Here is a 14,125-nt window from a genome sequence, read left to right as displayed (position 1 = left end):
TGGAAGTTTAGCATTAGTGCTTTCTATGATAAATTGCATTCATGACTGAATGAATGAGCTGAAATCATTATGCATTCTTTAAAAAAAAAAATACATGAAAGATGCTTTGAATTAATAATAAAGATAAAAGGAATACTTTATTCATCCCACTTTGGGAAATGCTTTGGTTTTGCTGTTAGTGGTTATTCAGTTCACACAGACTGCTTAATGTGAAGTTATAGATTGATTATTAATGACTGGTCCGTATTGTTGCTCATCCAGAAAGGCACACTGTCGGGACCCAGATGGGAAATCTGACATCTGGTGACCAGCAGCAGATCTATCAGTACTTTGATGCTTTCTATATGTATATCTCCTCAGTCTACATACAGATTCCACAAAGTAACACGTTACTATGTGCATTATTACTAATTTATTATTTTTAGTGAATGCTAAACAAAGCCAAACATTAACAGGAATAAAATATGGCACGTTGTACCAAAAGATTCCGATTTTTTTTTTGGTTTTTTTTTTTTTTGCGTTTTTTAGTACCGGCAATAGATTGACTGAATCCATAGAGGTCAAAACATAAGATACCATGCCACAGACACGAGAGCCTTGTCTGATCACAGTTAAATCTTCACAAGCTTACATTGTTACCACTGTTTATGTAGTTTAATTGGAACTGTCGAACAGCAGGAACAGCAGATGGATTCATTAATTGTTCAGCTTTTAATTTAATAATAAAATCACAGCTCTGGTCTCAAAACACTGCATTTCACTTTATGGAGTGTATCCCAAGGAAAAAACTAAGACAAATGAAGCTCAAACCTTGGCAGAAAGTGAATATTTAGACTTTATAAAGCAAAGGATTTCTGACTACTGTAGATGAAGGCTCACCCTTAATTCTCTCTAAGGACTGAATCTGCTCATCTACGATCTTAGAAAAAGGGTGAAGAGACATGAACACAAAGCAGTCAAACAAAGTGAGAAAGGAAAAAGTGAAAAAAAAAACTAAAGGAAGGAATAAAACGTTTCACAGTATCAGGAAGAAGAGCTAATATGAGGAAGACAGAAGCGAGGAGAACGCTGAACAGAAGACAGGTGGAAGGTTAATGTAACACTGGTCTGTTCTGCCGCAGCCTTCCAGGCGGTGTGTGTGTATGTGTATGTGTGCGTGCGCGCGCGCGCGTGTGGTGGGGGGGTTATTGCCGTGGAGCCCGAAGCTTGACGCGGGACGTTTCTGGTCTCGAGCACCGCGGTTATACTCCAGCTGGCACGCGCACAATGGTAGACATGAATATGGAATGGTAACGAACGACAGCGCGAGATGGGCAGGCACTGATATCAGCTTTAACTTTCCCCGGTGGCGGCTCAGCTTCGACATGGTAGGACAAAACCTGTTCCGGTACAACAATGTAGCAGTGTGTCCCTTCCAACCCTTCCCACTGGTGTGCTGTTTCGTGTTTTCCGAAAAAGACGCAATGCGAGGAGTTGACTGAGTAACGCAGGCTACGCAGCTGAAAGTGGAGCAGAAAGCGGTGCGATAGTTCCGTCCTAATGTCAGCAAGCCTGCGTCTGTATTTCTCATTTTTTCTTTTAGTTTGTTTCAGCATTTGAACACGGTCCGATCCCTGGCGTTTTCCTGGAGAGATTCTGCCCGCTAAATCACATTCAAAATATGGCAAAATAAATTGTCCTGCGCATGACAACAAATATACACGCAGTCAAAACATAAGTGGGAACAAGGTTGAACTGTCAGGGCCCATCCTTAAATTCGGCACACATATGATACACGTTAAAGCCCACCCTTCAATAAAATCTTAACTTTGCCTGTCGGGTTGCCCTTTTATCCAGCTGACGTTTTCCATCAAACGCTGAGTGCAAGGCGGAAGCCAGCAGCAATTACGATTATGAAAGTGGAAATTTCGTTGCCGTAAAGCTCTTTCTGAGTATTTTATGCGCACCGAATTTGCCAAAAATGTATTTAGACACGAAATGATTTCATGTTACACACGGAATGTTAGTTAGGCCAGCGATAAAACAAAAACTATTTTAACTGTTGTAATTTTGAATGAAGTTTTGAACGTGGCGTATTAGCGTTACACAAGCTTCTTCCCACAGGCTATGGGTTCCGGGCCCTGACTTCGACCGATTAAGCGGAAAATATGCCCTGCTGTGTGCGTATCAGGTGTGGAGTAGGGGGTGAAAGTTGTTGAGCTAGGGGCTTTGTTGAAGCGCGTGCAGCAGCAGGCCCTCCGCCACCGCTCCACTCGTCTCGCGGGACGGTGGAAGGCCAAGTTGAAGTTCAGCTCAAGCCTCCTCCTCCGCCTCCTCCTCTCGGCTGTGGATGTGTGGATGTTTCTGGGCATTTGTGTTAGTCAGCAGAAAATGGCCGCAGTTAGAGCCAGCGGGCTGAGTTAGAATGACAGGCCGACAGAGGGCCTCCTGCCCCGGCTTACAGCCCAGTCAGAGAGCTGCCTGAAAGAGGGAGAAAAAATACAGTTAGTGGAGGCAGTCCTCCTGAACCACATCAGTTGGAAACACTCAAAGAGTCATGTTCAACTTGCAAAGTGAGCAAACATCCGAGAATCCGCTCAAGAGTAGAAAAGAGTCAGATGCTGCCCCTCATCAGTCCCTCTAAATGCGGTACATGACCCAGAGGAATGTCTGCCTGAGGAAAAGCTTTAGCCTATTCAACCGACTGAGATGGCATGCCCCTGCTCACACAGTACACGACTCTTGTGTCTTGGGACTTTATGTGAAGGTATTCACATCTTGTTAATCCAGTGTTGAAAACGACTACTGTAAACTGTGTACCACACGAATAAAACCAGTCCTTATGAGCTAACTATATTTAAATATCAAAAGTAAGTATTCTGAGTAGAAAAGGAAGTACATGCGTGTTATACAAATATATCATGAAAGTACAAATGTATGATTATAGGCTATAAGTGGAACTTATTGTTGGTTGAATGTGTATATAAAACATTTGTAAATACCCTGACTTATAATTATGACTATCAATACAATTCAATATAAAGTACTTAGTAATTGCAGGAAATATGGGATACAGTTTAATTGTAGGCACAACAATGCTATCACATGCCATTCTCTTGCATGCCAGCTCTGCCACCATTATTGTGTCTCATTGTGGAAAAATGGACAATAACATTGTAATGTGCTTTGTTTAACCACTAAGGTTAAAAGGTGCTATGTGCAGACCAGTGCAACATTTAAAGCCGAATGGAACAGAAATAGGTTTATCTACCCTGAGAGTACTCAGTCTTGCTGCCACAGTTTGGAAAGTTTGGTCAACAGTCACCTTAGAGGGTCGAGTGAAGCCAAACAAACTTATTCTGAGTAATCACTTTTACTGTGATGAAATATTTCCAAGTGTCCACAGGACAGGATGACTCACATGGTTTGAGAAGCAGGAAAATACTGTGAAACACATGCTGTGCCTGTTGATGATATTGCTGAACACCTATTAAGGTGATGGGGTACGTTGCAGAAGGTTCTGGGTGCACGTGGTTGGATTACTAACACATTAATAGGACACTTATCGGTGTTGGTGTCTCTAATTGACCATTTGCCTGTATATCGCGGAACCATTGTGCCGATTTGTGGATGAGATATCCAATTATAATATAAACCTTGGTCAGGTTTTTAATGCTTCCCATTTCACTAGAATGCAGTCGGTCAGGACTTTGAACACCTTGAATCCATGATTTTTAAGACTGCAGGACGGAGGTGCAGCTGTTATTGAGATAAAGTGCTGTGCGCGTTATAGGGCAGCTGGGCAGTGAGAGCGCAGCTGCAGCTTTAAGCTCATAGTTTGGGATGGGCTGAATTCACAACGTCATTTCAGCGCTCTGTCTTTTATTCTTCGCCCCCTCATCTCCTTCCCTCTCTAAATGACACAACTCCCATGTTCCGTTAAACCTCTGGCCATATTTTCCGAACAACTTTCTTCCCCCCCCCGCGGGACATTTTTCCGGGGCCGAAACTTTTCTGGCGTGTGATCGTTTCTGGAGTTGACACAGCAGTCGTTCGCTCTCATATGTGGATTCTTTGGAAAAGCCCATTTTAACAGCCCAGGAAATGCAGCGTTTTCTCCCGCCCAGAGGGATCGCTGCTTAACTGAATCCCGACATGGAAGAACATACAGATATCTCCAAAAACAAATAAGTACGCTATGAGGATTTAAATGTTTATGTTAACGCACAGCCTGCTGTGATTCAGCTCCATCTCGTCAAAATGATGTTTTCGTCCCTCTCGCTGTCTCAGGTAAAACTACACCACAGTTGTTACACTTCAGCTGTTAAAGGAAAGCTTTCCCACTTTGAAAGGAAGCTTTAGTCTAGACAGCCTTTGTTGATTTGACAGTCCTGGTTATATGTGCCCTAACTCTGTTTGGTGACTGACATCTTCAATCAAACAGTGTCGCAATATAAATTCGTGCTTGATCAAAAGCAGGCACATATGCGAAGGCTGAAACAAATCCTGCAGACTGCAGCAAACCTGCTGATCAGGGGCTGGAATTAACATGGAGTTTGTAGCTGGAATGCATTGAAGTTACTGGTTAACAGACTTCAGTTTCTCTACAGTAACTTTTTGAGATTTGTCTGCCTACATGTACTTGTGTGTGCATCTGCAAGTGTGTATCTGTGTTCAAGTGTTTTCCCAGTATCTGTGGACAAGAGTAGTTTACATATCAGTGGTGTCATTTCTGGAAAAAACCCCTTTTTAACAACAAAGTTAAAAAATTGTATTTTAATTGCTGCTTCCTGATTCTTAGTGTTTTCCATATTTTTCACATTTGCATCTTCCAGATTATCAAAGATAACTTGAGTAAATACACAATGCATTTTTTAAACAAGGATTTCATTTATTAAACAAACAGAGTTATCCTAATCTATCTGGGTTTGTGTGAAAGACAAATTGTGTCCTAAATCTAATAACTGGTTGTGGCACCTTTTGAAGCAATGAGTGCGAAGGTTTTTCAGTATGAACGTCCTGTTTAAACTCCCAAAGCATCGTAATCAGGTTTGATTCTGGACTTTGACTAGACAACTTCAAAACCTTCATTTTTTTCATCTTTTTTGAGCTGTTCACAGGTGGGCTTGTTGATGTGTTTTGGATTATTCTCCTGCTGCAAAACCCAAACACAGTTGAGCTTCAGCGCACAAACCTACACCATGTCTGACCACGGTATGATGTTGTTTTTATGAAATGCCGTGTTAGTTTTATGGCAGATGTAATAGGAATCAAACTTTCCCTGAAGTTCAGCATTTGTCCCATCAGTCCACAGAATATTTACCCAAAGGTCTTGGAGATCAGCAGGATGTTTTTTGTGGTTTTTTTCCATGTTCAATCTTTAGAAATGGCTTTGCAACTCTTTCTAGACTATTAGATGTCAAGGACTTCGTTTCCCATCTGTTTGTTTAGATTGTGCCATGATGTGTTGGTATTTGAGCTCTTTTAGCCTACTACACTTTTTCAGAAAGGTTCTATTTAAGTGACTTATTGATTCAGCAGGTCTGGAAGAATCAGCCCTGAGTGTGGTTAGTGAAATTGAACTTAGCTTTCCGAAAAAAGAAAAAAAAATTAAAAGATTAATCACAGATAACCTCAGTTAAGGTCAGGTTTCGTGATAAGAAATGTAAGTAAGAAAGAGACTTGACAAAAATGGCATGGAAGAGTTTCAAGGGGAAATCCACTGCTGACCAAAAAGAGCACAAAGACTCATCTCACATTTGACAAAAACCTTGATGATCCCCAAGACCTTTGGAAAACTATTTGGCATAAAACTAACAGCCTTTCATAAAAAGAACCTCATATCAGCACAAGCCTGTTGGTATGGTGATGGTAGTATTATGGCCTTTGGTTGCTTTGCTGCTTGCTGCAGTTGATGAAACCGCAAATTCTGCTCTCTACCAGAAATCCATGAAGGAGAATGTCTGGCCAGTAGTTCAAGCCTTAAAACTCAGGCTAGTTCACTTCTGAATGCTGCCACAACCACTTACTAGGTTTAGGGGGCAATTACTTTTTTGTATAGCACAGGTTTGGATAACTTTTTTGTTTAATAAATGAACATTTTTATTTACTCAGGTTATCTTTGTCTAATATTCAAATTTGTTTGATGATGTGAAATATGTGACTGTGACAAATATGCAAAAACAAAAGGAATCAGGAAGGATTGTGATACTTTTTTACATAGCATCTTTCTAGTTTTACTGACCAGTCAATGCACTCTACAAACGCAGGAGGTTTTTTTAACTCTTCAAAAATGCTATATTTCCATAAAGCTGCACTGTCTAATGCTGCCTGCTATGTGTGGAAATCAGACAGAGATTCAGTTTTATTTTATTTACATAGCACTAAAAACAGTGCTATGTACTAAAGGTACTTAGTATTGCCAGGTAAAGATCCTACAAAAGTAAAGAGAAAACACCAACAGTAACACAACCCCCTATGAACAAGCACTTAGTGAAAGTGGGAAGAAAAATCTCCCTTTTAAGAGTAAGAAACTACTGCCAGAACCCTGCTCAGGGAAGAGCAGCCAACTGCCATGGCCGGTTGGAAGGGGAAGAAGACAGGACAAAAGATACAGTGTGGAAGAGATCCAGAGATTAATAATAACTAATGATTAAATACAAAGTGGCTTAAAAACGAATAGTGCGTGTCAAAAGAAGAAGAAACACTCAGTGCATCATGGCAACACACCCAGTATCCCTAACTATATGCTTTAACAAAAAGGAAAGTTTTAAGCCTAATCTTACAAGTATAGAGGTTATCTGAGGGTCCTCGAACCTGAAGGCTCTGCCTCCCATTCTACTTTTAAATACTCTAGGAACCACAAGTAAGCCTGCAGTCCGAGAGTGAAGTGCTCTCAAATCAAATCAAATCAAATCAAATCACTTTTATTGTCACATCACATGTGCAGGCACACTGGCACAGCACATGCGAGTGAAATTCTTGTGTGCGAGCCCCACAAGCAACAGAGATGTGCAAACACAACAACACAAACGAGCAAAATACAAGAATGGCCAACCTGAAACTAATAAATATATGTACAATATATAATAGTGTATGCATTTCTGGATGTGTATACTAAATATTTTCCTACGTGTGTGTGTGTGTGTGTGTGTGTGTGTGTGTGTGTGTGTGTGTGTGTGTGTGTGTGTATACACATTTTTACAAATTAAATAGTAAAAAAAAAAAAAATAATAATAATAATAATAAAATATATAAAATATACAGAGTTGAATATGTGCAAAACAAGTGGCATTTATATACAGTGTGGAGTGCATAATGTTGAAGTTCCAGTAGTGAAGCTGAGGTGTCTATGACGTGTTCAGCAGTCTGATGGCCTGGTGGAAGAAGCTGTCTCTCAGTCTGCTGGTACGGGACCGGATGCTGCAGAACCTCCTTCCTGATGGAAGCAGTCTGAACAGTTTATGGCTGGGGTGACTGGAGTCCTTGATGATCCTCCCCGCTTTCCTCAGGCAGCGCTTCCTGTAGATGTCTTGGAGGGAGGGAAGCTCACCTCCAATTATCCGTTCAGAGCACCGCACTACTCGCTGGAGAGCTTTGCAGTTGTAGGCGGTGCTGTTGCCATACCAGGTGGTGATGCATCCAGTGAGGATGCTCTCAATGGCACAGTGATAGAAGGTCCTGAGGATGCGGGGGCTCATGCCGAATCTTTTCAGTCTCCTGAGAAAGAAGAGGTGCTGCTGCGCCTTCTTCACTGTTTTGTTTGTGTGTACTGACCACGTAAGATCCTCAGCCAGATGTACACCAAGGAACCGGAAGCTGCTCACTCTCTCCACAGCAGCGCCGTTGATGGTGATGGGGGTGTGTACTTCTCTGCACCTCCGGAAGTCCACTATCAACTCCTTTGTCTCTGCGACGTTGAGGGTGAGATGGTTGTCTTGACACCAGTGGGTCAGGGCGCTGACCTCCTCCCTGTAAGCCGTCTCATCACCGTTGGTGATAAGACCCACCACTGTAGTGTCGTCCGCAAACTTCACAATGATGTTGGAGCTGTTAGTGGCTGTGCAGTCGTAGGTGTAGAGTGAGTACAGGAGAGGGCTCAGTACACACCCCTGTGGAGCACCAGTGTTCAGTGTGATGGGGGATGAGGTGATGCTGCCCAGTCTGACCACCTGGCGTCTGTCAGACAGGAAGCTAAGGATCCAGCTGCAGAGGGAGCTGCTCAGTCCTAGATCCTGCAGTTTCCTGTCCAGCTTCGAGGGAACGATGGTATTGAATGCTGAGCTGTAATCTACAAACAGCATTCTCACATACGTGTCTCTCTTCTCCAGGTGTGACAGGGCAGTGTGTAGTGTCAGGGCTATGGCATCATCAGTGGACCTGTTGTGGCGGTATGCATGGGGTGATATGGTACTATGACGTCGTTAAGATGAGATACAATCTAATTATTCAAGACCTTGTATATGAGGAGAATGATTTCAAATTTAATTTCAGATTTAACAGTAAAACTATGGAACAATGCAACTATTGGAGAAATATGAAGAAATACACAACTTTTCCAGCCTTATAATAACGAATTCCAATAATCCAGCCTCGGTAAGCATGTTTTTCAGTTTTATAGATAGTTTCAAGAATTTCTGAGATGACAGGAAGGTAGGAGATTAGCCTAGAGTTTGCCAAGGCAGCTGGGTTAAGTGATGGAATAAGTTTTTATAATTTTTTTAACTCATAATATGAATTCATTTTTATTTCTTGCAAACAGCCAACATTAAGTTAAATTATTACAATACATCATAAGCTGTTCAGTAGGGCTTACAACAAAATCATTTAGAAAACTGCAAATTCGTCATTCTAGGTTGTAGACAGCATAGTAGTGATGTCATCAATCATGCTACACATAAAATGGAAATTGTTAATTAAGCTCAGAGTATCCAACCCTGAAGGTAAAACATCCAAGGAAACTAACCCCATTTTTGTTTAGTCAACTAACTGCATCCAACTAACACAGTACATTTACATAAGAACATCATACCAACAGTCAAAGATGGTGGTGGTAGTGTGTCGGTCTGGGGTTGCTTTGCTTCTTCACGACTTAAACGACTTGCTGTACTTGATGAAACCGTAAATTCTGCTCTCTACAAGGAAATCTTGAAGGAACAGCCATTAGTTCAGGCCCTGATCGTCAAGCACAATTATGCAGCAGAACAATGATCCAAAACACACACACCAGCAAGTTCACTTCTAAGTTGCTCAAAAAGCAAAATGAAATGGAGTGAAAATAAAGTGGCCTAGTCAAAGTCCAGGCTTAAATCAGATTGAGATGGTATTAGCCTAAGCGGGCCTTTCGTACTGGAAAACCGTCTAATGTGCCTGAATTAAAACACTTGACCCACTCGTCTTTGCAGAAGAAGAGTGGGTCAAATTCTTCCATAGTGATGTGGAAGAGTTATTGCGAGTAATTGCAATGCTTATTTGCAGTTTTTGTTATCAAGGGTGACATAGCTAGTTATTAGGTTTAGTGGGTAATTATTATTATTTTGCATGGGGCCATGTAGGTTTACATAACTTTTGTTTTGTTTGTCAATTCAATAATAATTTTAAAACTGCCTTTCAAATTTAATATCCATCACATCAGAAACTCTGACTTCACCAACAAGGTCCAGAAACTTACACTGGATCTGGATGAAACCATAGTGTCCTTTGATGTGGTCTCACTCTTTACTTGCATACCTACAACTGAGGTAGTGGAAACTGTCAGGAAATGACTACAGCAAGACAGCTCCTTAGAAAACAGAACCGGCTTTACCCCCAAACAAATGTGCAAACTGTTAGATCTCGGCCTTACCACAGCATATTTTAAATACAACAAGGGTTTATACAGACAAAAACATGGATGTGTCATGGGCTTCCCACTGTCATCCATTGTAGTCAACCTTCACATGGAGGAAGTAGAAAGTAAAGCTCTTGGTTCTTTCAAAAGGACAGCACCAAGCCACTGCCCAAGAAGTTGAATCCTTCACTGCTCGCATCAACTCAGTGGATAAAAACATAAAGTTCACCAGGGAAGAGACAAAGGTCATAGTTTGCCATTTCTGGACTGTGCTGTGCGCAGAAGGGAAAGAAAAGAACACACATGTAAAGAAAGCTCTTAAAACATTTGGTTATCCTAAATGGACTTTCATCAAATCAGCAAAGATGAACTGGGAAGAAGGTCGCACACCAACTAGGGAGAATCAGAAGGACAAACAGAACAACATGGTCATCCCTTATGTAGCAGGTTTATCAGAGAAACTCAGGAGAATTTTCTACAAGCATGACCTCCTAAGCTACTTCATACAAAAACTGGTTCATCCTGAGGACAAAACTGCAGTACAGTGAGGAGAAACCAAACAGCCACTCCATACACGCATGGCAAAACATAGAAGAGCCACCTTGGCAGGACAAGACTGAGCTTTACACCTGCATCTAAAGGTTAAAGGTCACTTATTCGAGGATGCCAATGTTCACATTTTGGATAGAGGAGACAGTCGGTTTGAAAGAGGAGTGAAAGAAGCCATCTCTGTCCACTGTGAACGACCATCCTTGAACAGAGGGGGTGGCTAAGGACACAAACTGTCTGCCACCTACAATCCAGTTTTGAGATCCCTTCTCAGGCGCCACTCACATCTCACAAGTTCTCACAATGGTTTCACCTGAAACCTCTGCTAATAATAACCCACACCCTTTTTGACACCTTGACTCATGTGATGAGGGACATGATCAATAGTTGGTCTAATGACCCTCTTAAGGGAAACTCCCACTAGGTTTTAAATACCTGTGACTCGGCACCATTTGGTTTTAGAACTGAAGAAGCTTCTTAGATGGGAGGTGAAACGTCTTCAAGAAACTTAAAGTCCAGTCGCCATTCTTTCCAAACTCCTTAGATTACCATGACCTGGATGATTGAGAACTTACATGGACATGGAATAATGTAACTTTTGTCAAATTAATGTGAGCTTGAATGTGTCCAAAATCCCATGGACCTAACAATAAATTAGAATTTAATAATAGCAATAACTTTGCAACTTTGTGTTGTCTTTGAGCAAACTGGATTAACTACAGCAAACCATTTGGCTCGCTAGAAGACCATGTGAACCAACTGTGGTAGGAATGTAGGAAAGCCTTGGTATCAAGGTATCACTGAGAACTTTCACAGACATGATACCTTGGTATCAAGTCACTTTGCTATACAAAAAAGGCAAAAAAAGGATAAAATGATTTATACAAACTACAGTCAAGGTGAAATGTAGACTCAGTTATAAAAGTGCAAAAATATCTGCCTTATAGGCAAAGCAGGAGGCAGACAACAAAGACATTTTCTCTAAGTACTGAAGTAAATCAATTAAATCACAACACAGCTCTTTGTGAGCGCACAAAATCCTCAACATATTCCCTTTTTAAAAAAAATGTTTTGATTGGTGTCATGCTTTGAAATGAGCCGCACCAGATTAAATGACCTCTTTTTAGTTTCAAAGAGACATGCTGGTACTGTGCAAACTGTGCACATTAGGGTCAACTGCTTAGTGTTCTCCTCAGTCATGCTGGTTACTACGATTGGACTAAACTACTGTGAATTAGACAATTAAACTGAGCTTGCACTGCAGTAACTTATTGGCAGTGGTGGTGTTTAAGTCTTTTATGATCAAATTGTAGGAATTAATGTATCAGCAGAATTCAGCTGGGTGGACGCAGTGACCTTGCTGCCAGCCCTGGACCCCCAAGATCTGACCATATTGTTGATGCTGTATAGTTATAAAGGCCTAATACTCACTGAGTACTTGGTTGAGACGTTGCTGGCAAAGACACCAGTACGAAGTTTCTTGTAATTGGTCACCAGGTTTACAGACATCCTAGGAGGGATTTTAACTGACTCCACTTTATAGAATCTCTCTAAATCTTTCAGGTTTCTTGGCTGCTGCTTGGAAATTTGAAACTTCAGCTTCCTCCACAGATTTTCTATAGGACTGAGGTGTAGAGACAGGCTATGCCTGGCCGAGGTATGACTTTAGTGTGCTTCATCTTTAGCCTTTTGTGTGTTTTTGGTCATTGTCAAGACTGGTCCATGACCTTAACTGTTCTGGCTGAGGGAAGAAGGTTCTCGTCCGAAAATCTATAGTACATGGTCCTGTTCAAAGGTCTCTCCCGCTGGTCTTCTCGTACTCTTAGCACAAAAATGGTTAGTGTTCCTCGGGTCATGCTTAGCATTTCTCTTCCTCTAAAAGTGGCGGGTCACGTTAAGGTCAGAAAGTTCGATTTTGGTTTTATCTGACTGCAGTGCTTTCTTCCATGCCTGATGATCATCCTCACCCATGAGGCCAGATCTTCCATGAAACTCCAAATTGAGTGATTTGATATTTTTTCAATTTTCAAAGAATTGCACCAGCAGCTGTCATCTTTTCACCACGTTTCTTGTAGCTCATTCCAGCCTTGTGCACATCAACAGTTTTCTTCCTGATGTCCTTTGACAGCCCTTGTCTTGCTCATAGTGGTGGATCGTTTGGAATGGAAGAAATTGATTCTGTGGACACGTGTGCTTTATTCACATAATGAGTTGAAACTAGGACTGTCTGTTATTGATACAAGGTCTTGAATAATCAGGCCTTATCTTATCTTAAAAACCTTATAGTACCGTATCACCCCTTTAGAGCACTTCTCTCATAGACTGAAGGCTTACTTGTTCCTAGAGTATTTAAAAGTAGAATGGGAGGCAGAGCCTTCAGCTTTCAGGCACCTCTTCTTTGGAACCAGCTCCCAGTTTGGATTTGGGAGACAGACACTATCTCTACTTTTAAGATCAGGCTTCAAACTTTCCTTTTTGCTAAATGATATAGTTCAGGTGACTCTTGAGTCCTCCCGTAGTTATGCTGCAATAGATGTAGGCTGCTGAGGGCTTCCATGAATAATTGAGTTTTTCTTCTTCAGTCACCTTTTTTTCACTCACTGTGTGTTCATACACCTCTCTGCATTTAATTATTAGTTATTAGTAATATCTGGCTCTCTTTCATCGCATGTTTTTGTCCTGTCTTCATCTGCTCACTGTCAGATCCCTGAGGCTGTTTCTGCTGAAGGTTTCTTCCTGTTTAAAGGGAGTTTTTCTTTCCCACAAGGAGCTTGTTGGGGGTTTTCTCTCTTTTTCTTGTATTATTGTAGGGTCGTTATCTTACAGTATAAAGCACTTTGAGGCAAGTGTTGTTGTTATTTGGCGCTATATAAGTAAAATTTAATTGACTGAATGTGGCACACAGACAATCTTTGTCTGGCTAGGTTGTAAGGGAAAAAATGCTTTTTTCACTCAATGATCTGAAACTCAATTTATAATTTTTATTTAACCTCCTAGGACCACATATGTGGACATTTGGGTTATTTAGACCAAAATACTCAATTTAGCTCTACAAGGGCCTGGTATCCACTTACGAGGACATTATACTGCTACTGTTCTATTGAAATTTTAAATGAATATCCTCATATGTGGCTCTCATTTCTCTTAGAAACAAAAATCAGGTAAAAAAAAAATCTGGTAATTCTTTGTTTTTACATTCATCGGGCCCCAGTCAGCCCAAATATCAAAGAGAAATTTGGAATGAATGGCCACTTTTACCATTGTGTGCCTTCCAAGAGTTACATGGTTACCCCTACAAGTCTGTATTAGTTTAGAGTGAATCGCTTTGAAATGTGTAGATATGGAAAACATTGTTTTTCTAAGTATTTAAATTGAAGTGGAGCTATTATGCTTTTTCCTAAATTGCCATAAATACACTGTTACAATGACACACGGTGTCCCATTATTTTTATTCATTTTTATTTTTGTTAATTATTTTTATTCTGATTACATTCAAAACAGTGGAGCTGTTTCACACAAGTCTCATGCATGCTCTTTTTTGACCCTGTTTTTCCACTGTATCAAGATTTGGAACAGCTACATTGTTCCTGAAAACATCTATTTTTTTACCTTTAAAAAAACATAATTACTGCTCTCTGATACATTGAAAAGAAAGCAGTAAGGCTATTAAAGAAGAATCAGACCTATAGGCTTGGTCATCTGGTACTGGTACTGACATGACTTGAAGAGTGCAGTCTTCTACTGTGAAGTGTGCTGCTTGTGCTCTGG

The 14,125-nt window shown here is 40.9% G+C and overlaps 1 protein-coding gene across 4 annotated transcripts in view; it reads left to right on the top strand.

Moving 5' to 3' along the window:
* Positions 1 to 1,206: 1,206 nt before the first annotated feature.
* The window catches only part of nfic (nuclear factor I/C), a 38,821-nt gene continuing 25,902 nt past the window's right edge, over positions 1,207 to 14,125 (top strand). For 3 of the 4 annotated variants that reach the window (XM_080887351.1, XM_080887350.1, XM_080887353.1), the window contains exon 1: positions 1,207 to 1,367. In XM_080887351.1, coding sequence (XP_080743477.1) covers positions 1,287 to 1,367 — 81 coding nt within the window. In that variant the 5' untranslated portion in view covers positions 1,207 to 1,286. Of the gene's footprint in view, positions 1,368 to 3,958; positions 4,270 to 14,125 lie in introns of those variants that run through there. The other variant, XM_080887352.1, reaches the window with a different exon arrangement.

This window comes from Rhamphochromis sp. 'chilingali', assembly GCF_963969265.1.
Source record: "Rhamphochromis sp. 'chilingali' genome assembly, chromosome: 7".
NCBI classification, from domain to species: Eukaryota; Metazoa; Chordata; class Actinopteri; order Cichliformes; family Cichlidae; genus Rhamphochromis; species Rhamphochromis sp. 'chilingali'.
This window is presented reverse-complemented; position numbering and strand designations above follow the sequence as displayed.